Source organism: Rhodnius prolixus, unplaced genomic scaffold, assembly GCF_049639745.1.
Source record: "Rhodnius prolixus isolate KJV_2025 unplaced genomic scaffold, Rpr scaffold_2, whole genome shotgun sequence".
Classification (NCBI taxonomy): Eukaryota; Metazoa; Arthropoda; class Insecta; order Hemiptera; family Reduviidae; genus Rhodnius; species Rhodnius prolixus.
The window spans coordinates 16,718,895-16,745,561 of NW_027411592.1; the positions used below are offsets into that span (position 1 = coordinate 16,718,895).

Here is a 26,667-nt window from a genome sequence, read left to right on the forward strand (position 1 = left end):
AGAAATTGATGTGCTAAATAAGATTATAATATGCATATTAAAAAAAAAAAAATCCCTATCATGTTTACAAGAGAATGAAAGCTTAAACAATGTCCAATATATCCAACACCATTCCAAATATAACGTACAAAAACAAAAAACTGACAACTTTAAAGAAGTCACAAATGAGAAATTATAAATTCTTAAAAATATGGAGCTCGCTCTGAATGAGGTGATCGATGTCTCCTTTTATCAAATCCCATGCTTCCTAATTAAGCGGAATATCTAAAACTCTGATTCCGCACAATTTCTATGGTCTTTAAATGCGACAAACGCAAAAAGTCTCCTGTTTTTTTTTATGTAAAATGAGTGATAAATTTTGCAAATGAGGAGGAACATCGACTTGTTGGAAAATGGTACCAGCATGACAGTTAAACAAGGGTATTAAACAGGTTTTAATGCCCATGAACCGATGGGCATTGAATCTTGTTTGGATCAGACTAGGTCCTGATACAAACCCAATACCTAAGGCGCTTTTCACGCAGAATCTTCGTGTTTATTAATTAATCTATTTATTTTTAATAGATAATAGATCTCATTGGTTCAACTACTGATGGCCTAGAGCCATTACAGTCTCATGAAGTCATGTCAAAGGTAGGTAGCCTTCGCATGAGCAGTTGAAGCGAAGGCCAAACGGCGCTGTAAGACAGCAGTTGCTATCAAGCTTCTTTCCTCTGAAATCCGTTCGATCGAAAGCGACCATTTTCGCATTGATTACTTCTTTATCGATGGCACAGGATGTTTTCCTCCTTCTTAATCGAAGCACTACAGAATAGTTTCGGTCCATACGACGTTCGATTTTGTTGATTGATTAATTGCATGAAAGACAATTCCTTCTTAGGAATGTCATTTTACTTCTCTAATTCATTTACTAAGAAAGTTTGTCTTAATAAACTTTAAGTTACAAACATTTAACTGTACCCTTATTTCTTCTGGTTGGCACAATTTTTTTGGGCACCAACACGCGTTAGTGCTGCTTGCAGACGATGAATGTTAATAGCTCTAGATAAAAAAGTAATGGAATACAAAATTCAAAAAAAATTGAGGCTTATAAAAAAATTAAAGAGGAAAGTTACTTCACCTCATATTTTCACCAAATAAGAAGAAATATGACCAAAAAATAAATAAATAAAGAAACCATTCAAATATTTAAAATTGTACTTCTCAAAAATGTGCTGCAGAAGATGAAGGAGAAAAACTTTAGCTAGTATTATCAAATAAAAAGGAGGAGCGGAGGCAAGAAGCAAGAGGAAGAAGAAGGGAAGAGTGGATGGATAGTCTCAAGAGAGTCAGTTCAAGGACCACAATAAGAGAGTATCCAGGGTAGATCCAGTCAAAAACTGAAAATAAAAAGCAAAATGAAGCATTTTATCTGGAGAATAAAATAGATTTCAGACCTTGTTTAGTAGCTGCTCCAAATGAGGTGTGATAAGGGAAGCATTTTATAGAGCGGAGATTTAATTTTTCCTGGATATAAGACCAGTATTAGAATGCTTTTTAATCCAAGCCCTGAGCATATTCTATTCCGTTAGTAGTCGGTTCTTACCACTCTGTATCTCGATATGTTTAAAGTATGGAAAGAAGGCAACAAGTCTAATAAATAGTGTTTTTTTTTTTTTTACTTTGTCCAGGCGCAGAAAAAACATCATATCACCGAATTATGGTTCATTTCAGCGTCTTATTAAGCTCAGATTTCTGAACACTATCTGAAATATGCGCGGCTACAATTAGGGTATTAAATAAAATTGAAACCGAAGAGGAATTGAAGCCAAAATATTCGCTGTGATGAAACAAATATTCGAGGAAACATTTTCTACTGAGAATTCAGTTGAACTAACAATATATATATATATATTGTAGACTTATTAAAAATTATTTCCATAACGACAGTGGTTCGGAATTTTACAAAATTACTTGTTATCAGTAACTTTACTTAACAATTTGTCTTACTTCACAATCAACAGGTGTTTTATAAAGGAACTGTTTTTTTTAAATTTTATTAAAAAAAAAAAAAAAAAAAAAATCAAAACTACGGTTAACTCTAAAGTTTCTGCAATGCCTCCATATATTTTTGGAGTACTTATAAGATAGATATCGCCCCACTACACTGAATGTTCATATTTCATAATTTTATGCAAGAAGCTGTACACAACATTCAATAAGCACTAAAATTATAATTTAAATAAAAAACAAAAAACTAACATATGACCAATTTCATGAGCTATGGTGAACGCCGCACTCAGACCGTTATCCTTAACTAAAAAGCAGCTGCGGTCGGGAGACTTACATATGGTTCCAACTTCTGCTAGTCCAAGGGTATCACAAGTTCCATTTTTTAGTTCATCGCAAACGTTCTCTCTGTTCAAACATTTAACAAAAATCTTGGTAACTGTAACGTCACAGAAATTAATATATTTATAAATACATATACACACAGACCCACATTATACATATATAAATATATAAATAAATAAATATATAACGTGTGTCAGTGATGTCTTAAAAGAGTTCTTGAAAGTGTCCACTTAATACATATAAATTCATTTTATGTGTAAAAATTCCCATAATGAGTAATAAAGAAATATTACTTGCAGGAAAAAAAAAAGAAAAAAAAAAAGCTCATTACATATAATGTACTGAAAGGCTCAATTAGCTGGGATGTGGTTTCATGTGAACATTTTCAACTTCTATTTCTGAAAAATAAATTAAAGTCATGGTTTATGACTTTAAAATGCAAAGAGGGAACGAACATCTTTAAACGTTTGCTATTTCTCTTATTCTTTAACCATTGTCTTACATCTCGTGGTAACCTCCTATCAACAGTTTTCCCATCTTCGACTTCTACCTTGGGTCATAACAAATTCATAGATATAAATACGGAAAACAGTTCAAGTAAGAATATTTTGGTTCTAATTGAAAAAAGTTATTTACAATTTAAAAACAGTTGTACAAATTTACAAAGGAGGTTTCAGGCTGCAGTACCTACATACATGTATACTCTCCACAACTTTAATATTTACATTGGTAAATCTGCAAACTTAATACTTACGCAAAAAACTAAACAAAAAAAAACTTACTAATTTTGGTTCTAAACATACTTTAAAATAAAGAGTAAAACAAACAATATCCATAATGTATAGAAAGATTGTTCAACAGCCTAGGGCTCCACCCTGCATTTCTAAGCAAAGCAGTTAATGTAGGCTAATAAGTTTATGTGCCACATCAGTTTGAGTTGCCTCAGCATGAGGAAGAAGCAGTTGGGAGGCGCTAATGAACGCTGCAGTTGATGCGCCGAAAAAAGAAATTTTTGGTCATTTTCCCTCTCATAATTTTTTTCCTCCCCAACTGTCTGATGTGGCCATTGTTTTGATGCGTCTTGTTGCAGTATGGGTCATACCAAAGCATTAATTCAAATTGTAATACACTTAAGGGAGGGTCTTTACACGAATTCACTCTTAATCACCTCTAGGAAATTTATTTTAACTTACATTCGAAAATATATTGATGATATTTTGAAATGAAAGTAGAAAAAATTTACCATTCAAAATTCTGAAATTCGAAACTTTTTAGATTTGTTAAGTTTTTTACGACATGCTGTCACAACAATGATTAAGGCACACCAGTAATTGAATTGCAACTGAAATAAAACTGTGCGTTCAGTAGCCCTCTCCCCTACCAAAATGTACTGGTTAAAATCTTTTTTTCTTTTGTCGATTAAAATTAAATTTTTCACATTGATGGAATTGTAGAAATTGGAATTAGACAATGAAAGCGCTTAGCTTAAATTTTTGTAAATAAGCCATTAAAATTAATTTAATTTGGTAAGTAATAAATTTCTTAATAGATCGTAATTTTTGTTAATATTTTTGCATTATCTAAATCTACGTTTTTTTATCTTAAATTAATATCAAATTTTTCTCGATAAAATTTGGAAGCTGTCTGTTTTAATATGTGCTATCAAGATTGGTATGCATGGATGTTAGAATGCTCCGGTTTAGCGCCTTTTACTTTTATTTTTTATTTGTGGTATTGCTCTGCTTAGTGTTTAAGTACTTAATAGTTATTATCAGACCAGAATTATTGTTTTTTTATGCTAATCAATTCTTTCTGCTTTCCAACCATTATGCACTTAATTCTTAAAATGAAATGATGTATTAAGATATTTTTGGGTATTTGAAACTATATGAACAAAGGATTATATGTTTTAGAAGACTCTTTTAGAAATCAATCGCTTTTAATGAGAAAGATAGTATCTGAATATTATTTGTATGTTGATTTTTAATACATTTTTTGTGTATGGATATTTTTGGGGAGCTGCATTGAACGATAAATTATGTTTAAAAAAGTGTAAAAGTAAATACATTCGATAACTGGATGTATTTTATGGGGTTGGAAATAAAATCTGGATTGATTAATAATTCTTTGTAGCTGCAAATTACATAGGTACCAAAAGTGACCTATGAAAATAATTTTATTCCTTATCGATAACAAAAACTTTTACCAGAATTGTATGGATATGAAAAAAAGTTTGGGAATGGTCTAAAGTAATTATAAAATGAGAACGTGCATGTATTACATTTTTCCATTACAAACAAGGGCTGCGAAATTTAATTTAATTTACGGCTTTTTAAAAGGCAAAAATAAGCTGAAGGAAAAGTAAAAATGGTTATTTTCTTTTAATTCAAGTTATACATGCACAAGAAAAACATTTCTGTTTTGAAAGTTGTAATGAGTCTTGACTGACTAGAATTCTTATGCTGCAAATGTAATGTTATTTAGACAAAAATTAAGCAATTTAAATGTAATTAAATATAAACGAATAATTTGCTTTCATTTTCTAGCGAAAGATCGTAAACATTTATTTTATTAGTATTAGCATTTTTGCTTCAATCGATTAAGAATTTCCACTTATTTAAAATTGAAGTGTGAAGGTGTTGAACTATTCTTAAAGTTTAATTTAAAATGTTTCAGAAAACGTCCATTATTTGTAAATTGGGGCAGTTAATTTACGAGGTTATTGCGTTTTAGTAACTGCAAATAAGGTACATGTGTACGCGTTTATGACCTAAACGAAACTATTAAATAGTGAATAAATTCAAAAAAATTAATACTAAAATTCAATACTTCTCTGGCAACCTACTGTATAGTATTTACATACAGTAGACTAAAGAAGTATAATAGTAATTATATTTTTATCAATAGAATTTGTATATAATGTATGTACATTGAATTCATGTTAAAATTTTCTATTCAAAATTGTATAAAGGAAAAGAAAATCAAACTTCCTCATAAGACCAAATATTAATTAGCGATATTAACTGTCATTTATTGAACTATGTGAATATACACTCACAGGGTTAAAAGATGGTTTGTTCACAAATGCAACTTTTACTCCTATCTAATAATCATTGAACAAACAATTCAAACTACTGATAATTATAGATCGAAATCTAATGGATCGAGTGGTTCAGAACACACTAATACTTGAATACAAAAATTGCACTATGTATTCAATTTGAAAAAACCAATAGTAAAAAACAAATCTATAACCACAGGATGTATAAATCGTGCTTAAGCCCAGGTCATTAAAATTATGTTCAAAAAGCAAATTGTGAGAATAACAATAATGTCTCCATGAAATTATTTGATTGTGAAAGAAAATCTTCATTACATTAATGATGATGTGAGGTAAAGATAATGACTCCTTGGAGAAAGTGAATGAAGAAGAGTTTGCTATCAAAGTTTGCCTTTATGCTGCAAGGGTCATTATGTACACACTATGTACATAAGATATCGCAACTCAAAGGGAGGTAATTTGTATCCTTTCTATTCTAACCGTTCTGTAAACAAAACAGAATTTCTTTGCAATTCTTTACTAAATTTACTATTACCGGAATTAATTATTTGAAAAATGAGATGTTTTTACTTTAAACAAAATTCATGCTTTGAATATTCGTTTAAAGTATTTTTACTAGGTCATTTTAATTTTAACCCTAGTTTTTGTAATAGTTTTAAATGTTTCATTTGTTATCTTCTTGCGTTCTTTTGTAATTAAGTCCAAATAAAAATAATATAGGTCTGCAATCTAAATGTTTCTCACATTTTTTCAATCAACCCCACAGAGAAAGTTGATCTCTATTTCTATGAAATTCTAAATTTTTATTTTGAAATAATTAATTCATTTGCTAGAAGATAACTAGCAAATTAAAAAGAAATGTTTTTTGAGGTATTATTTTGATCGAAACCAAGGGTCAAAAAGTGTGCTCATAGGCATTTTGGTTCGAGGAATGCATAAGTTTTAAAGAACAGAACAATCATTACCTTTTCTTCAACCCTCTGTAACGGTACACATTATTTTCTAAGTTCGGTGATTGCAAAAAATGTGAAAGATGATATTCATCACTTTTCAATCTCTATTGGAGAAGACATCCGTTTAAACTTTTTTACTAAGCTTAATTTTAAAAAACGATTAGTTCTGTAGTTCTGTTAATTTCTTATTTATTTATTTTTTACCGATTACGATAAATGAGTTGTAACTTTTTCCCTGCCAAAATTAAGATTTTTTTTGTCGTGACTATTCACGGTGCCAACTATTGTCAACTCTATTTGACCAACTCATCTTTACTGGTTCGTGACTTTAGGGTTTCTCATAGGTATCATGAAAAACTTATTTTTCATGCCAAATAAATAAAAGAGAGAGATAGCTATGCTCGTTGCAGAACTTTGTAAAATAAGAGTGGCAGAACTACAGCCTGAAGTTCCTATATTTCCAGGAAGAAGTATTGAAGTCTCGCATATTATGTTGGGATTTTTTGAATTTGTGGACAAAGAAAAAAAAATCCTATTCTTAAAAAAGTTGAGTACAAGATAAAATCATGTTTTCTTACCTTCGTTTTCAATCATGAATGTCACAAAACAAAATTTTTATGTATGTCTCGTCGATGATGCTTGTTTACAGCTGAAATATCCGAATGTTAACAAAATCTCCCATGAAAACAGATTCAATAACTTCCGAAATAAAAATTACTTGTCTTTTTCGTGCAGTTCAAACTGTTGCATTCAAGGGTTAATTTCAAGTTTATTACTGGGTATCTTTTTTCATTCATTATAAACTGTTTTTTTTTTACTGTTGTTTTTTTAAGCCAATTCAGTGTACAAATTAATTTTGCCAGACGGTCATTGTCCCTTGAAGAATGAAGAATAACCAGCACTACAGACTGCTCTGGGCTAATTGTAATGAAAACATACAAATCCAACTATTTAACCTTCTCACAGATAATGAAATGAAAAAGCGCAAGTATAAAGTGATGATGAAATAATATTTAATAGAATGTTAATAACTTGAAACATAAAATAAAAAATTCGTCATTAACTTAACTTAAATTTATTTAGGAATCCTCAACTAGTCATACAAAATAAGCTGTTCTGGTATGTAAAATAAGCAAGAATAGTTCACTTTTTTCTCAATAGAGGCCAGGAGCTTGTTAATAGTGTAAAACTTTATAGTTTTCAATTGTTTTATTTCTTCACTTTTCCAAATATAGTTTTCTAATCATTTATATAAAATGAAATTTTGCCTGTGGTCTATTTATTCCATTATTTTAAAAGAACAAATTTGAAATTTCAAATTTTAAAAGTATTCAAGGGCAGTACAAAATTAGTCCTTAAATAATGTGGGTTCAAGCAGTTTATAATTTATTTCCTTTACAAAATTTCTCTTGAGGAGGAGATTGAAATTTTCTACCAAAATTAATAAACTACGCATTTTACCGACAAAATCTTTGAAAAGACTTAGGAAAATGTATAGATATCTGCTTGATATCCTATTTTAGAGTGACCAAAATAGTTCATATGTTAAAATATAAAACAGATCGAAGGGCTTAATTCAACTAATGGAAAACTTTGAAACTATCACTCACAACGAATTCAAAAAATGAATCATAAAAAAAGAGAAATCAAAAAATGAGTCATTGTAAGAGAGTAGACATCAACTTTACGACTGACTAAATTAAAGAAGGTCTCAACTAACTGCACATTTATTAAAGAGCGGTTTTTTAAATTAATTTTTGACAAATGAAATTATTTTTATATATTTAACAGCAATAATTTTACATCTCATATTCTTCATCTCATCTTATTCTTCTTCTCTTATCTCATATTCTTTCTAATATTTCTTTGATATCGAGAGATTCGAGGTGGCATAATCAGACTTTACAGACTTTTAGCGGCAACGTGTTGCATAGAATTAGTTTATTTTCTGAATTTTTAGTTGAAATGTTAAAAACTTCAAGCCGAATCCGTTGAGTTACAAAACATGAACTGCTCGCAATGACGGGACTAAAATTATAATCTTTCATTGGGAACATTAACGGTGTTTCCAATATCCAGCTATTTCAGAACAAATGTTTACAATTTATCTTCTTTTTACCTAAATCATTTGACCCACTGCCACAATGTTCAATATTATTAATACGACACCCCCCTTACAATTTAAAGTCATCCATTTGGGAAATGCCACAAAGCATGGAACTATTAATAGTTTGGAAAGGACCTCGTCGATTGATAGTATTAAAAATCTAAGGAGGTTTGCGCTTTAACCGGCTACTTAGGAATATCTCCAGAGACTTCGTTTGAGAGTCTGTTATTGAAATCTGCATTATAATGACAAAAACACTGATTGGGAACAAGTTTTAAATATGTTTCATGAATAACAAGATTTATGATATAGTCAACCTCATTTTCAAATTGTTAAAAGAATTGCAATTTTATTGAATTTTAAGGTAATGTTTTACATTTCAACTTACGTCTGTTTTAAAATAAATAAATAGGATTTCTAAAATTTTATTTTTCAGTTAACTTTCCCGAAAACAATAAAATCCTGCCTTACCTTGTTAAAAGCATGGCTGCGTCATGATGATTTGGTGACCTGTCATCTTTTTCATTATGTTTGTACTGCCATTCACAAAATTTCGTCAAGATCTTTGACGCTTTTGTATTATTGTTGTTGTTGCTCATTATTATATCTTGATGTTCGAACACAAAAAACTTGACCACAGCCACAGACATTCTGTTACCTATTGATACATCATTGAAAATTAATGATACCTGCAACATACATGAAATTTTCTTTATTATGTATTCTAAAATTTTTAAAAATATTTTTATTTTGTATTCTCCGTTTATGAGATACTGTTCTAGTAATGTAGCTATCAATTCTTAATGATGCTACGATATTTTATTTCTATAGCACAGCAAATTTCAGATTTTCTAAACAAAGGGTTACACACTCATCAAGCAGGACTTATAAAGTTGATTGATAAACAAATTTCGGCATTTGGCTGGAAAGCTCTTTCGTAATTTTATTTTAAATTACAAATTAATATTTTACCTTTTCTTAAAATTTAAATTTCTACTTGGGTTTATCTTTCGAGATTCATGAGGGGGAGCCACTTTTGGGAAGATTGAAAGTTAGTCTCTTATCATTACAACGAAGATGTTCCTAATTACATTTATAAACATCTATAAAGTTTACCATATGTATGTAAGAAGCATTCATTATATTTTCTAAACAAAAGTACTATTGCCTCCAAATATATTTGGAGTAACTAGAATTAAATACTTAACATTGCTCACTTGAACACAATAATCAGTATTAAGAGCTCGACTGATAACATTGATTGTAATCATGAGATGTGGGATTTTATAGTTTGAGACATGCAGATAACTGCTAAATTTGTGTATGTTAAAAAAGTATTTATGATGAAGGATATATTTCAGATAATAATATTAATAACTCCACTTCAGATAATTTTGTGGTTAAAACTTAATGGTCTGGTAAAGCTGTCATTACTTTGCTTCCAACATGGGATACAATTAATTTTGACACATAATTATGGCTTTGATTATGGATGTGATTTATTTCCATCAAAGCAAAAGACTAATAAAATAATAAAAAGTACAATATTTTATTAAATGAAACATTTCTAACCATTTATTCTCTGATCTCTGTCCATTCAATATGTAGATTTATTTTTTTTTAATTTAATTTTTTGTAGGTAGGACGGCAACTTCAATTTGATCATTATTTTATGTTTATCAAGCAAGTTGCTTTTTATGATTGTACTTGAATTTATGAAAGACAATCAACAGCTTTCCAACATAACTGTTATACCAGTTACAGTAACAGTTGAAAAAATAATTTAATTCAACTTTTAAATCAATAATATAACTTTTTTTGCCAAGAAGATTTACTAACTCATTCATTATCGAAGATGAAAGGTTTACCAAAAATACGGAGTCTTTAATTTGGTTAAAAATTATTTTTCAGATAAAGAATTTCTAAGATTTTTTTTTAAATGTAAATTACAGAAACAAAAAGAGAATGATTGACTCTTTATGATGGCAGCTTCAAAGTAGAGGTACTCCTTTCTTGATGAGGCAGCTCGCTATAAGTATATCTTAAAAATGTTGAATGAAATATATCTCAGCGCTCTCTTGTAATTCTTACCAGTTACCATTTAACCTTTCTCTTATCGTGAAATTATCATTGAAGGTTTTATTTCCTACATTATGAAATGTAAAGGTAGGAGCTTATCAATCAAGCTTTTCTTGAATTAAACAAAAAGTTTCCTTGGAAAAATGTTTAATAGTTTATTTTAATCCAAAAAAAGAGATAAATAGCCAATGTATGTTAATAATACTAAACCAAGTCTGTACTTACTGTAGACATTAGAGTTAGCACGTAGGAAATTAGCCCACTGCCATGATAGTCCTTCATCTTTTTGTCGGCAACTATCATCAGTTCTATGATATATTCTTCTGACAAAGATCTTCGCTTCCTTGAATTGCCCTTATTTTCTTCAGAATCCAAAAATTCTTCGTCTTCAATTTCTTCATCCACTTCTGTAGTGAAAAAAAAAAAAATTTGGATTTTATAGAAATTAATAAAGTAATAATAATCAAACAAATGATTCATATCTTTAGATCTTCTAGCATATGTGATAAGGTACAAAAGCAGTTGATCTGGTAATTTTAAGAAATGAGAAAGTGATGCGTTTTAGACAAAAGTCACAAACAAAGAATTGAAGAATGAATATTTTTACAAACTGAATGTACCCCCGTTTTAATATGATCGGGTGCTTCACAAGATGCAGCTTATTCTATTCAATGCTGGCCATTCAGCGAGCCTAAAAAGATCTTAGAAAATCGATTTTATTTTGTGAACAAGTAATGTTACGGTTGGGTACCTTTTAATAAAAAAAAATGAACACAAGTAATCAAGAGTTTTTGTTTTTGTTTTTTTTGCAAACAATCAATAAAATGGAACCATTTTTTTTTAATTTGAGAAATTGTTGAAGGAGATTTCTCTGAATTTCTTTCAAAATGCCAAAAAGCATGAATCCGCTTATTAATAATAATTATGATATTGAGCCCATAAACAATTAAATATATAATTGGTTCATCAGCATAATTTGGTACAATTAGAGCTGGATTTTCTTTGTCTTTTTCCCAGCAGAATAATAACTTCAACCTCAAGAAAAATGTAATTTTGAGCGAATTGGATGAGGAATCGATAAAATAATCTGATACACATGCGAGCAATATGTATGTATATAGAAATTAGACGATAAAGTTTATTATTATTATTTTTTAATTGAATTTCGAATTTGGTTTATTCGATAAAATATTTTTCAAACAACAAATCTTTCTAACATACGCCCCCCAAAAAATCTTTGGAACGGAAATTAAGAAAAAATAAGGAAAAGCGTTTCTTAAGGTGTGAAGAAACTATTCAATGGCAAGAATAACCAAAGCAAAGTATTCGAGCTTGGTTGGATCTGCTTTTTTGTAATCTTCAAACATCTTTATCATACTTTAAAGTTATTTCACAGCACACATTGAATATTGCATTAAATTGCTTTACACCTTCTGCATGAATAGTAAATATAAATTTAATTACTTTGTACAACTAGTTATACAAAAAGTATTTTAAATAAAGAATTTTTCAAATGTAACTCACTTGAAGGAAAAGAATTGCGTAACTAATTTTATAAAGAAATTCAAACAGTAAAAACCAAAAAGTAAAAAGGTGCCAAGTTCACAAATTGCTGACATATTTCTGTATACTCTTGCAGGTGTAGACTTGACAATCAATAAGCATGCATTCATATTCATTTAATGTGGATAACACTTCAGATGGTTTTAGGATTTCAAAATAAAAAGCTTGTGTACCAGATCATACGTAAGACAATGGAAAGAGCTGAAACAGAATGGATTGCCCTGCCTGAACCTATTTCTTCGCAGAACTTAGTTTCATTGCCCGATTCAAACACATTGCCCTTAAAGAAATGCACAGGTTGCGAGAAAACCTGTGTAACAGAAATTTAAATTGGCGCCTGGAACTCGAGACAAAGTGGAGCTGATGTATTGTAAGTTGTTTTACACTCATCATCGTGCATAAATACAATAGTTACATCCACAGCCAAGAACTTATGAATCAAATCAAGAGAATCCCATAAACTTTCAGGGTTAATTGTTTGGACAAATTGCCTAAAGAATGACTGGCCAATTAAATAATCAGTTTTTTTGTGAATCCCACAGAAATTTGTTACTCGTGCTATGACTCCAATTCCTGTCTATCACCGGAATGACCATGACAGAGTGCCACGGAAAGTTCAGATAAATGCTTTTAATTCAACCTACATTTAAGGCATCACGGTAGTCGAGCGGTTAGAGGCGAGACCTGTAATGCTGATATGTATTGTGGTGCTGGGTTTGATTCCTGGTCTTAGGCCTTGGATTTTATTTAGTGGTTAATCAAAGAAATTTACAGTAAAGTATATTTGATAGTCGCCTCTGTCCACGACACCTAACCAGGCAGTTGGACGTAAAGCCCGCCTGAAAAAATAATTCAACCTACTGTAAATACCTACAGTAAGCATTGACTAGAGAACAGCTAAGAATCGAAACTAGAAAGCAGGACGCTCGGAAAAAAACGCTTAATTTTTTCTATTTCATTCTATTACAAAATTTTATTATGGAACATAAATTGTGATTAAATGGTAATAATAAACTAGATTGTCTAAATGTTTGAACAGCATAAAGCGTTATTTGAACAAAGTGTAACATAATCTGCTTATTGCTTTGTTAACAAACAAAGTTCTTTATTTAAAAAAGAAAAACAAACAAAAGAAAGTAGGAGATAATGTTGATGCGTTCCGTCTACTATCTCTGCGGAGGAAGGCACAGGCTTTACCCCTACACACTTTAAGTGTTCTTCTTTGTTAATAAAACAAGTAAGCTGTGCCAAGAAGAATGTGTTAAAGATCATTAAATGAAAATTTAATTGTGTTCGAATGTAAAAATCTACCATTTAAATAGCATTTAATGTGAAATAAAAAAAAACCTTAGACTTAATAATATAATCAGAAATACGTGAGATCTGAGGCGGCCTTTTGAAACGTAAATATTTAGAAGAATAATTGAGGTTTTTACGACTTTTACACAACGATAAAAAGCCCAAAATAACACATAAATCTGAGAGAGAGCATAATGTGTGAGAAGGTATAATGGATTTGAAGAAATTCAATCCTTTAATGCTTTTCATAAAACGACGAAGGAGAAACTATTTAAATTATAATGGACTAAAGTTAAGAAATGTTAAACATTAAAATATTCAACTTATGTAGGAATCTAATATATTTACAATATAATGGCAGAAATGATTTTTTTAAATTCAAAAGTATTAGAATAGCGTAAGTAGTGGCAACGTGAGTTAATTGCTAGAATAAGAATAGCATTTTCTACGCAAAGAATATCAATTCGCGGCACCCATATTATCTCGTCTACAATGTAGCTAGAATATCTCAATGTCAATAATTCATCTAACGCAAGCATAACACAAAATCCATCTTTCGTCGATTAGTCTCAATTAAATGATTTTATCTTCCATGTCTGAAGTTCTCTGACAATTCTGATCTCGATTCGCGTGAGTTGCTGTTCCCTCTTTGCTCTCTACTTTGAAACTACTAGGACGCATGAATGGGACAATTTTTACCCAGTTTTTCTAAACATTCCCCCCCCTAGATTATGATAAATAACACTGTCAATCTTCGCCCGATTCTGATTAAATTTGGCAAGCTAATGAGAACACAAAGTATTGCAATCGTGACGTATTTGCAGTTGAAATTTCTTACTTCTTTTAAGGGGAAGTGCTGTAATCGCAATTTGATTTCTCTTTCACTTCTTAGGCAGAAGTACTGTATGCTTACTTTAATTTCATTTACGCTTTTAAAGGGAAATAATATAATCGCAAAATTTAATTTATCTTATCTTTTTTATTAAGAAGTTCTGTGATTGCTCTTAAGAAAATCTACTGAAATCGCAAAATTAATTTTTCTTTATACCATTTAATATCCACAAGGTACTCAATTTTAAAAACTTGTTTCTCAAATTTTAGAACACTATATGATTCCAAAAGGAAATGTATAGAATGTTACAAGATTAGTCATGTTCCTTCCTTAATTTGTGGAGTTCAAAGAGGGATTTCCAGAAGTAATTAAGGTTAGCGTTCATAGACAATGCTGTAATTTCCTATCTATTGTGTTTTTGTTAGGAATCATTGTCTTATACATGCACCAATAGTTAATAGGTCATTATCTGCATGATTCTAACAACTCCATAATTATCAACACGCTTCGGACAGTAAACTTTAAAGTTAGTTTAAGTAACAATTTAATCCTTTATGTATTTCGTCGGTGTACTACAAGGGATATTTAGCAAATATATGTATACAGGATATACGCCCAACTTGTGGAAGTCCAAAATTTAAAGATATTCTGAAATGTTCATATATTTTGACTGTTTGTGTTAACATCACTAGGTCTCAAATTTACTAGTTACGTACTAAGATCTGACAATGGATTTCGTCACATTTCACTGCTCTGAGCGCGTAGGAAATAAGTTCCGTGACCATAATCTTCCTGCACAAAATTCCAAATTGAAAGAACATCAAGCCTAATTAAACTTTAAATAATTTAATTTTGGAGAAAATTAGAACTTCGTTGTAATGGGAGACTATTTTCCCGCATCAGATTTTTCATTAAAGAGGACGGGAAAAATGTTTATTCTAAAAAGAACGATGTCTTCATTATGGTCAAAAGATTTTCATTTCTTAATTGTTTAAAGGAAAAACATTTCAGAAAAAAAACTAGTATTTTACTGCACTAGTGCTAATGTAATGTCTTCAAAAAACATATTTACTACAATTTAGTAACTACCTTTCTATTTTTTGCCTAGAAAAATCGTGATATGACCAGTTGTTAAATGCAATGTTGTCTGCTATGTTATTGATAAAGGCGACAAGTCTAGACGTATACTTTAAGTTTGACGACATATGTACATTAACATCTCTTTAATTAGAAGTAATTGCAGTGACTCTTAGTATCTTCAGTTAACCTCGGTCATATTCTCAAATCGAGTTTTTTTGTATGTGTATATTTTTATGTGTTCAGATTGAATTGAACTTGACACAGTCCATTCCTTACTGGCGTCTCATACTTGCATAAACTGTGACAGTGTTTCTCTTCTTTTTTTAATTTCAAGATCGCTAAATGTTTGCTACTTATCAATGAATGTCTAAATGATGATGGAATTTAGGAAAAACTGTAACTGTAACTTACAGGAATAACCACGAACATCTTTACTTTCTTTTATTCACGAAAGAAGGAAATTTTAGATTCGTTCATGTTATCCAATTGCAACTTACCAGTGGCATTACGGATGCTAATTGAGAAAAAGAAATCATTGCTTTGGAGAGTGGAGGAATGTTTATTTGGGATGCCAGATGTGCCCATGGTTTTGTAATTAGGGAGGCGGCGCATAATCAAAATAGTCAAAAAGTTGTAAATATATTATGCAGTTATGTTTACTTATTCATGTATAAAACTAAATTTTACTTAACTACAAATAGTAAAATAGCATGGAATAGTTATTTTGTAACATCTTATAATTAAAATCCTTTAAATATTTAATACGTACAAGATTGAAAATAAAAAGTATTAATGAATTTTTGTAATGGTTAATAATGCAAGATTTTACTCTCAAAACACTGGAACCTGAATTAATATGGCCTAGAGACGAATGTAGAAAGATTTTCGTGCAACAAGTGGCCGAATCGCTTGCAGCTGATGTTTTCGGCTATCGCCAAGATTTTTAAAAGTAACCCTTTTTTGACTTCACTTACCTTTCTTCACCTTTCACCTTTCTTATTCTAAGATTAATTGCCCTTTTTCTGTATTTGTAAAGTATTCAATATATTTACTTTATTACACTTAAAATTTCCTACTTAATTGAATAGCCAATTCATCAGGTGATGCAGATAACAGAAGTTAACTCCAGAAATCCAAAGAAAGGCGATTGTAGGATACACGTTTAAATAGAAGTACAACGTTAGGAAATTATTATTCCAGCAAAACTAAGAAAGATTTTGTATTTTTTCTTTCTGAACTACTGGATCCGAAAATAGCCGACCTACTGGGTATAATATCCGCTTGACATAATAGTACAATGTTTGGAACAGAAATGATGAAAATTCCAGCTAAACTAAGAAAATTTTTGTATTTTTCCCTATTTTCTAAATCTCTACATCCAAAACCAGCCAACCTAATGTGTATAATACACGTTTGGCATAAAAGTTCAACGTTAGGAACAGAAATTATGAAAATTCCAGCTAAACTAAGAAAGATTTTGTATTTTTCCCTATTTCCTAAATCTCTACATTGATAACCAGCCGACCTACTGGGTATAATATACGCTTGGCATAAAAGTACAATGTTTAAAACAGAAATTATGAAAATTCCAGCTAAACTAAGAAAGATTTTGTATTTTTCCCTATTTCCTAAATCTCTACATTGATAACCAGCCGACCTACTGGGTATAATATACGCTTGGCATAAAAGTACAATGTTTAAAACAGAAATTATGAAAATTCCAGCTAAACTAATGAAGCTTTTGTATTTTCCTCTTTTTTCTGAACCTCTTTTTTTTTAAACCATGTTTTTACATGTCAGTCGCGTAACATTTATATGTGTATGAGTTATTTATACGTGTATGAAAACACGACCGTATTGCAATGCAACGTTGTATCCGAATTTCAATGCAATCGGTGAAGAACTTTGGAAGATTTTAAATTTTGAAAAACTAACATTTACATTTTTATTTACATATATAGGCACAATAAGGTTTCTTAATGATTATAATATTTTTGTAACTTTATAAAACGTACTAGGTATGTACTGAATTACACAGCTGTCCTAACGATACTATTCATACGGCTAAGCGCCTCCCATTCTTCGCGCTCTATTTGAAGAACGGTCGATGGTATGGAAAATTGCATAGAACTAAATTTGTAGAGAGTTTTATACTCTACAACTTTTGTAATATCTTCAAATCTCATTTAGAGCAAAGGAAACAAGATATTTACAAAAAAAAAACAAAAGAAAGAAAAAAGATTTTCGTGACCTTAGGCCACTGATTTCCGGTGACGCCTACACGAGATTCTATGAGACTTTTCAGCCAACTTATGGAGTGCATAAACAAAAATTTATACAAATTTATAGCTTATTATCTTCCATTCCGAGGTTAAATCCTAATTTCACTGGGCTATGTTGGTAGTCCATTTTTGTGGGTTCACATTTTTTTTTTTCTGAATATCGAGCGAAGGACGAACTCTTTAAAAATAGATTTTGCCTTTTTTTTTTTAATCACAAATGACCTTGACCATAATCAGAGGTCAATTGACATCACATGGACATTAATAGCCTTTCTGCAGACGCAGTTTGTGTGAATGGGGGGGTATGCGTGAATTTTTTTTTTATTAGCCATTCAATTTTCTTAACATCGATTTAAAGTGGCCTCAGCACAAATTTAATTATTTTAGTCGAGAGTTTATTTATAGCCAATAAGAAAGCGGGCTAGTTATGTCCCATTCATTGATCCCTGTATAGCGTCATTCATATTTGATTTGTGAGGTCTCAATTTATTAAAAAAAAAAAAAAAAAAAACAAAGTTATCAGGAATTTTCATTTATTAGCGCTTATACAAATTAAGAATTGAATGTTTAAATATTTCATTTTTACATTTCAATTATTATGTTTAAGTTATTGACAATTGGTATTGGACCAGGCCTACGCACGAGTGCTATTTTGTGCGCTGAGTTCTCTCAATCGACTCTACCTCAAATGGAAATACCTTACAGATACGAAAATGATGATTAAATTCAATCAGAAAAATTAAAATTTCTCCTCTATGTTAAGTGTAAAAGAACTGTTCAAATCGCTTAAGGTAAAATCCATTTCTGACAAAGTAATCCTAAAAACATATCCGATTCTGGTAAAGTCTCATACTTTTAGAAACCATATATACATTGTTAAAGAATAAACTAATTAGTTAAACGTGTTAAAAACAAGTTTTCAATAAAAAAAAATCATTTTTTAATTCCAACAAAAAATAAATTTTTCCCCAGATAAAAAAAAAATTGAAATAAATCAAATTTTAAAAATAGAAATAGATAAAAAGATACTTTTTTTAACAAACCTTTAAGTTTTTAAAATGTCGCCATTAAACCTAGCTGGATAAAATGAAATTTCTTAGCGATTTAGATATCAAATAAAACAAATCATAAAGCTAATTTATATTGTGAAGCATGAATAACACTTGCATTATAGTATTCAGAAGTTTATATTTGATAATAGTATAATATTTTTAAATATAAGTCTTGTTAATGTTACGATTTCTTTACATAGGTGACACTTGAAATAGATAAATTTTCTATCAAGCTTTCTTAAGGAAAATCTAATCTTTTGGTTTTATTTCGCTTCTTAAATAAGAGTAAAGTAAGAACAAAATGCCCCTAAAAGATGTTAGATTTTCATTTTCAAATCCTATGATAATATTTTATCAAAATCGGACTAAGCGTTATAGAAATATTGGTAATAATAGTTTTAGAAAGGGCCTTACTTGGGTGGGGCAAACTCCTCTCCTTATGAGGCACAGCGTTCAGACTTTTAAAGTGCAAATCTGTACAAAATTTCGATTCGAATGACACTTCATTCATGACAATCGGTTCACGTGTCGATAATTTGAAACGATTGCTATACTTTTCCTTAACAAGTGTAAGAGCTGATCGCCGCTTTAATGTTACGTAGAGGAGCCCTAACTCTATCATCCTACCAAATTATATCAAAATCGGGCTAAGATTTACAGAGTAATTAGTAATAATAATTTTGGAGGGGGCCTTACATAAAGGGGGCTAACTCCTCTCAGCGTCGAGACCCCCAAAAGGCACATCTACATAAAATTCTGAATCGAATGACACCTCATTCATGAAAATCGGTTCACGCGTTTAGGCGCTACGCAGTTTACAAAAAAGGTAACAACAACAACAACAACAAGAAGAAGAAGAAGAAGAAGAACAACAACAACAACAATTTCTGAAATTGCAGTTTTTGCTCATTTTCGGCAACTTTTTTCTCAAAACCTATTAGATCTGGGTTGTTGCAAAAAAATTACAGTTATAAAGGAGGGTTTGCCCTATATTTTAAAGAAAATTTGGGAATTTTATCTTTTATAGAAAAAGAGAAAAAAATTGTCAAAGTTGGGTGTTTTTCAACGTTACGCTTTTTCGTGCAGTTTTTGACGATCAACCCTTATACAACTGTCCTACCGGACAGTTTTAATAAACGGAAGTAATTCCGAATCAAGCTGTTTCCATCATTTGCAAACTGGTGTGTCCAGAATGTCGGTCCAATTCACGTAATAATAATTAAAACATTTTTGATAACGAATTTGTTGCTCTTTTATAGTTCTTCAAATTACAATTAAGTGAATTTAATCGTTCTCTTTAAATAAATAAATTAAAAAAAAAAATAAGTAGCGTACCAAACAGGAAACAAGATCAGGGAAAAAGAAGAGGTCTTGGGCTGATTATAAATTTTATGGAAACGAGAAAACGAGTTAGTTTTTATGGCATGGAGAGAAAACATCCTTCACTTTGTACCAATTCAATGGGTTCTAAAATAGTTGTTCGAATATACCTTGTAATTTATTATTTGCAGTAAATTATCAGTTATCAAGAAAGAATCCCCACTATTCACCAAGTCTTAGAGAAAACCTAAACAGAACTCCTTAACAAAAACTTACAGTTTAAAATGTTAAGTATAAGGGTTGATTAAACGCCAAAAGGTACACAAATCAGCAAGCACCCAAAATTTCATTAATTCTTCATTAATATTTAAGTAATTTTACTGCATTAATATTCATTAATATTTTTTAGAATTTATTAGATGTCACAGACCCTTATGCTGGCCATTTTCGTCTACAAAATATATGTTCAAGTAGCACTGTAGATTGACTGTAATATCTAGTTATTTATAATAATTAAACTGTTAATTACAGGTTAAAAAGAAAAACGTTATAAAGAATAAAAAAAAATTATGAGGCTAAAAAATTCAAAACCTTTTTTAAAAAATTCTTACATCAACTTACATCAATGATTTTATTTATTTATTTTTATTTTTAAATAAAAATCGTCGGTTTAAGTTCATTCTTCGATTAAAGTAATTGTTATTTTATGTAGTAGTCAAACGTTTATAATAATAGGTAATAATTATCTGGCTTTATCGCAAATAATATAGTTTTCTTCAATTATATTCTCAATCTAGATATTCATCCCACAATGTTGTATATATATAATATAAAATAAATAAGATATGCATATTTTTAGGACAGCTAATTATACCAGTATTTTACTATAAGTAAAATTAGGGGGACTAAATTAAATTACAATTGAGAAACAATAATTGTTGAATAATCTACTTGTTATTAACTGTGTGTTATTTGTGCTCACGAATATTTCGGTAAGACGAATTCAAGACAGTAGCCTATTCTAACTTTGTCTTTTTCTACTTTAACATGCATGTACGTATATGTGATTGATCATAATTATAACAAATAAATATTATAAATGAAGTGGCCAGCATAAGGGTCTGTGACATCTAATAAATTCTAAAAAATAACTTATTAATGAAAATTAATGCAGTAGAATTACTTAAATATTAATGAAGTATTAATGAAATGTTGGGTACTCGCTGATTTGTGTACCTTTTGGCGTTTTATCAACCCTTATACTTAACATTTTAAACTGTAAGTTTTTGTTAAGGAGATTTTTGTACCTTTTGGATAGGTTTTCCTTTTCGTCTATTTTGCAAAGTTACATATCTGCTTTACAGATTTTTTTAAATTTGGAATGAGCAATTCTATCATTATAACCTGATAAGGTGTTAAGTCGGAACCGTAACTACCACTGGAGAGATCTTTTTAAAGAATTATTATAGTTGCGGTCCCCCAAACCATGCTCAATAACAATTTTTTTGAAAAAGCGTTTTGAATACCATAGGAAGGTATTTGTACTTAAATAGCAATATTAAACTGCGATTTCAGTAGTTCCTTTTAAGAGGAGTAAGAATAATAAACTGCGATTGCAGTACTTCCAGAGCAAAGAGGCAAAGATTTTTTAATCGAACGACAATTCATTGATTTAAATCGGTTCACTCATTGATAATTTAAACGATTGCAGTACTTCCTCTTAGTAGGTGCAAGAGCGTGATAGCACTTCACAGCCACGTAGAGGAGCTTTAACCACTTATTCGGGCTGAATTTTATCAAAATCGGAATAAGCGTTATAGAAATATTGGTAATAATAGTTTTAGAAAGGGCCTTACTTGGGTGGGGCAAACTCCCCTCCTTATGAGGCACAGCCTCGAGGCTTTTAAAGTGCAAATCTGTACAAAATTTCGATTCGAATGACACTTCATTCATGAAAATCGGTTCACGTGTCGATAATTTGAAACGATTGCTATACTTTCCCTTAACAAGAGTAAGAGCTGATCGCCGCTTTAATGTTACGTAGGAGAGCCCTAACTCTATCATCCTACCAAATTTTTTCAAAATCGGGCCAAGATTTACAGAGTAATTAGAAATAATAATTTTGGAGGGGGCCTTACATTAAGGGGGCTAACTCCTCTCCCATTCGAGGTACAGCGTCGAGACCCCCAAAAGGCACATCTACATAAAATTCCGAATTGAATGACATCCCATTCATGAAAATCGGTTCGCGCGTTTAGGCGCTACGCAGTTTACAAAAAAGGTAACAACAACAACAACAACAACAACAACAACAACAAGAAGAAGAACAACAATTTTTGAAAATGCCGTTTTTGCTCATTTTCGGCAACTTTTTTATCGAAATCTATTAGATCTGGGTGGTTGCAAAAAAATTACAGTTATAAAGGAGGATTTGCCCTACATTATAAAGAAAATTTGGGAATTTTATCTTTTATAGAAAAAGAGAAAAAAATTGTCAAAGTTGGGTGTTTTTCAACGTTACGCTTTTTCGTGCAGTTTTTGATGGTCAACCCTTATACAACTGTCCTACCGGACAGTTTTAATTAGAAGTGATTTTGTTTAGACTTGCCTCGCTGTCACTTTTATTTGTACGATTTGCCCAAATATGTTTATTTTATTACTTAGACTTATTTCACATTGCCGAGTTGGATGAACATTCTAATGTGTGATCTAAAATACAATTAAAGTCAGGAGAGATCACAAAAATTTACACTAATTCAAAAGTTTAGAAAGTTATTGTAGCTAAAAAGTCACCTAAATTATTTATAACTAGCATAAAGAGCTTGGCATATTTGGAGCAAAGTGCAGGAAAATATATATTTTTGAACTTTTAAACGATGCAATGGTTAATCTTTACTGCAGAATCAACATCATAATATATTTTCATTAAAATAACCTACAATTGGAGCAGCACAGTTTTCTCATTGTTTTCGCGAAATTCTTTAGACGCTTTTCTTTAAATTTTGAAAGGTGAAGCTTTGTAAAAGAGAAAGAACGATTAGAAATCTGGTAAAAGGAGTTCAACATTTTTTATTTTGACAATCAATCCTCGATATTTATTTATAACGCCAATATACGGAAGACCTCTAGTTCTGAGTAAATTTGGTTTTGTAAGCCACCCAGTTTCTGTTGCATCAATATTTTTGGAAAAAACAGATCTGTTCTTGAAGTTTATATTATTAAGCAAAGTTAAAGAAAAGTAATAGAAGTTTAAGCAAATATTTGTATCAATTAATTACTAAATCCGACCCAATTTGTGTTGATTCACTATGAGAATTCAAAAGACATTGTTATCATAGATCAGCTTATAGACTTTATTCCAAGACCTAAGAATTTGAGGTATGCATTAGTTGATGAAAGTCAATACCTCTCATGTATGCATTTTATCTAATATAAATAATACTTGATTTAAATTGTACACATGCCATTCAATTAGCGATTTACAGTGGGCATTATTTCAAAGGGTTCAGATCATATGATAGCGCTGTGGGGGTTAGTAAGTCTCGAGTTCAAATCTCACTTTTCTTTCATTTCCTCTCCCTAGCCCCTTCAGCTCATTCTCTGGTATGGACAGTGTTGACTGTAGCGAGAGAAGAATAACCGAAAACCGGCAGTGCACTGAAAAGTTTTCGAGCGCCAAAGATAGATGTTGACGCGTCTTAAATTTAAAAAAAAAAAATGATTTCTCTAGATTAAATCTTTTATTTGAATCAATTTGTTAAGAACGGAATCTACTAATATGTTATTATATATAAACAAAATTTATTTAATAAGCAAATTAGTTAGTTTAACAAGATTGTTCTACAATGTGCCATACTACAGAAGCTTCTATTGTTATCATTTAACAGGAGCGTAATTAGTAGAGGTCATTCACATTGCGAATTTAATGGACTGAATTGAATATTAGATTGGTTAAATTTATGAGAATAATTAAGCAGTAATTAATGTTGATCTTGACGTATATAAAAACTGATTGCATGCAGATCTCTAAATCAATAAATTGCCCTCTAACAGAGACATGTCTTTTGTAAATAGATAGTTGTTAAATAAAGCAAATTAAGAACTGTTAAATTTTGCAATGTACGCTTGATTCTTCTTCAATGTTAGTATTGGAATGTTTATTTTCTCTAACTACAAAAAAGAGGTTGCATTATTTTGGGTCTACATGATCAGAATTTCTCAAAAACGATGGACTGAGCACAAAACTTGGCATTTAGTTATGAAAACTTGACTTTCTAAGATTCTGTTGGAAAAATCCGCAACTAGCTATACGATTTTTCTTTTTATACTTAAATAAAAAAAATTATGGAAGGCATAATTGATGGATGCAAACTCAAGGCCCGTTGTATTAAAGAATCACAAAGCTGTTATTTCCAAGGGAAGTATTTGTGCGCAAAAAAAAAAAATATCGTTCAATAATAACGTACAATAAAACGTTCATTCACGAGTAAACCTTCTTTTCTAGGTTAGTACAGGATTTTTCAACGTGCGTCCAGATATTACATTCGACCGAATACTGCTGGATTTGTATATCTCCTGCTTAATAATTTCCAGGAAGGCGCTAGTGAGGTTTTTGGGAAACATGAAAAAATCCAAACTTGGAATTTTCGCCCATCGTACGTTACGCTGGATTCCAAGAGAATTCTTCTCATGGGAAGTGCTTGTAAATGAATTTTCCGAAGTAAATGTACATTATTAAAGTTATGCTTGCAGCTATATACAATGAATGGAATGAAGGTGTTTTCGTCCAAGTTACACAAACAATAAACGGCATTTTCATTAGATCGATTTTGTTTTAGGCCTCCTATTGGATGATCAGGCTGGATTGAAGAGGAAAGACATTGAGTAGGTGATCTAGGATGGCTGGAGAGGCTTGTGGAAAATGAAATAAACATGAATAGATAATGTTGACGACAATGAGGGTACTTAGATCTTTGTGAATGATGAGATTAGATAAATAACAAGTAACATTATCAGGATAGCGATGGGCTTCTAATTGAAAGGATTGGATATTGGATGCGAGAGATATTGGAGGGTTTTTGTTGAACCCGCTAGTCTAGAACGGATGTATGTTAAGTCTTCTAGGGTTAGTTGGTTGCCCGTACCTTTCATTCAGTTGTCTTCAAAATCTCGTATGTGGATTCCGCATGAGTCTTTCGTCCAAGTAGAATAGAAACCCAGGAACCGTATCACGCTCCAGAATAGTATAGAATTAGAGGGTGCACCACTTTTTTTTATTAGACTGAGTTGCTCTTGAAGGGATTTCGAGGTTTCGAATGGTAGAGAGGAAGGTGGTATAACCAGTGATTAGGTGTTAGGGTGAATTTACTAAATTATTTTCCATCACGAGTACAAGTAAAGCCCACAGAAGATAGCGAATGGCTATCTGAACTTTGAACATGATAACACTTCCTTTAACGTTTTGATAATTTACAATTTTAAATTGTTAACACTGAATATCATCCTTTATAAAACAAAATTACTGAAATATACTTCTTACTTATAATAATAATTTTTTGTGGTTAACGTAAAAATATGAAATAACAAGTTACAAAGAGTACATGTTTAGCAGTGCTAAGTTAAGAATTAGTGACTAAAATTGGAACTTCTTTCTCTAAATTTAGTGTACAATAATGGACACTTTCTATAATAACGATTGCAGAAAAAAATCAATATTTTAACATCAATAGAAACACTAGGAATGTTGGGTGTATTAACAGATCCAATAATAATAAAATAAAAGAACCTTATTGCAAACAACTGAATGTAATCAAGCACAATGATTATAATTTGTAAGTTGTATTGCTTTTGTTGTAGTATATAAACGAATTATCTTTGTCTTGATGAATCATCATTACTTCTTCGTGTTGTAAAGTTCAATAACATAAGGAAGAAATGGCAGTAGAAGGCGTTGTTCCCGCCAATTGTGCTGCTCGACCTTCTCGGTCTATCAATCTCCTCCTTGAACTGTTCACTGTCCCTCTTTCACACCCAGCCTCACAACTTGCGTCTTCAACTTGTAGATTTTTCTTTACAATCTTCACTTTCTCTTCCCTCTAAAGTACCTTGCCAGTTTAATGTAAGGCCCTTCGTGTTTTATGTTCTAAAGGGCGGCTCAATTTCTAAAATTCTAGAAAATTATAAATCTACCTCATTATTTAACTTCAACCTCAACTTGAATGTAATTATTTTGAAAATGTCTTCTCTGAACTTTGTATATGCTATTTATAGCAACAATTTTTTATTAGAATAATTTCCTGACAAAATTCTTTTTAGGCAGCATGAAGTATGTTAGAATGTAGCTATAAGGCAGAAACTCGAGCATATTTTTTTGACTTAAAAAACAAACAAATTAATATTCATAATGATTTAATCTCTTTCAACACTTAATTCCAATATTCACTTCCTCCCACTGTATGAAGAAGGAAGTACTGTTTCCTGCAGTGTTCACCGGAAATAATAATTTGAGATATCCTGGGATGAATATACGTATATATATTTGGGGCTTAACAAGAAGATTTGGAGTCAAAGCCAAATACAAGCACTTTTACACTTGAAATAATCTTCGAACTTTAGATGATTGTTGAATAAAAAACCTGTAAGAGAAATTGAAAATAAAGACTATTATAAATTAATTACTTTTCACCCTCGAGTACTGTAGTTGCT

General features: G+C 30.7%; 1 protein-coding gene and 1 long non-coding RNA gene across 5 annotated transcripts in view; one reads left to right on the forward strand and one right to left on the reverse strand.

Annotated features, from left to right (window-relative positions):
- Positions 1–26,667, reverse strand: part of AdamTS-A (ADAM metallopeptidase with thrombospondin type 1 motif A) — a 310,609-nt gene that overhangs the window by 36,219 nt on the left and 247,723 nt on the right. For all 4 annotated transcript variants that reach the window (XM_074118275.1, XM_074118276.1, XM_074118274.1 and 1 more), the window contains 3 exons: positions 10,760–10,941; positions 8,927–9,144; positions 2,242–2,397 (listed from right to left, as the gene is read on the reverse strand). In XM_074118275.1, coding sequence (XP_073974376.1) covers positions 2,242–2,397; positions 8,927–9,144; positions 10,760–10,941 — 556 coding nt within the window. The remainder of the gene's footprint in view (positions 1–2,241; positions 2,398–8,926; positions 9,145–10,759; positions 10,942–26,667) is intronic.
- LOC141449171 (uncharacterized) lies at positions 3,683–7,566 on the forward strand. Its single transcript, XR_012455374.1, has 3 exons — positions 3,683–3,860; positions 7,212–7,343; positions 7,432–7,566. It is a non-coding gene; the product is annotated as an uncharacterized lncRNA (long non-coding RNA).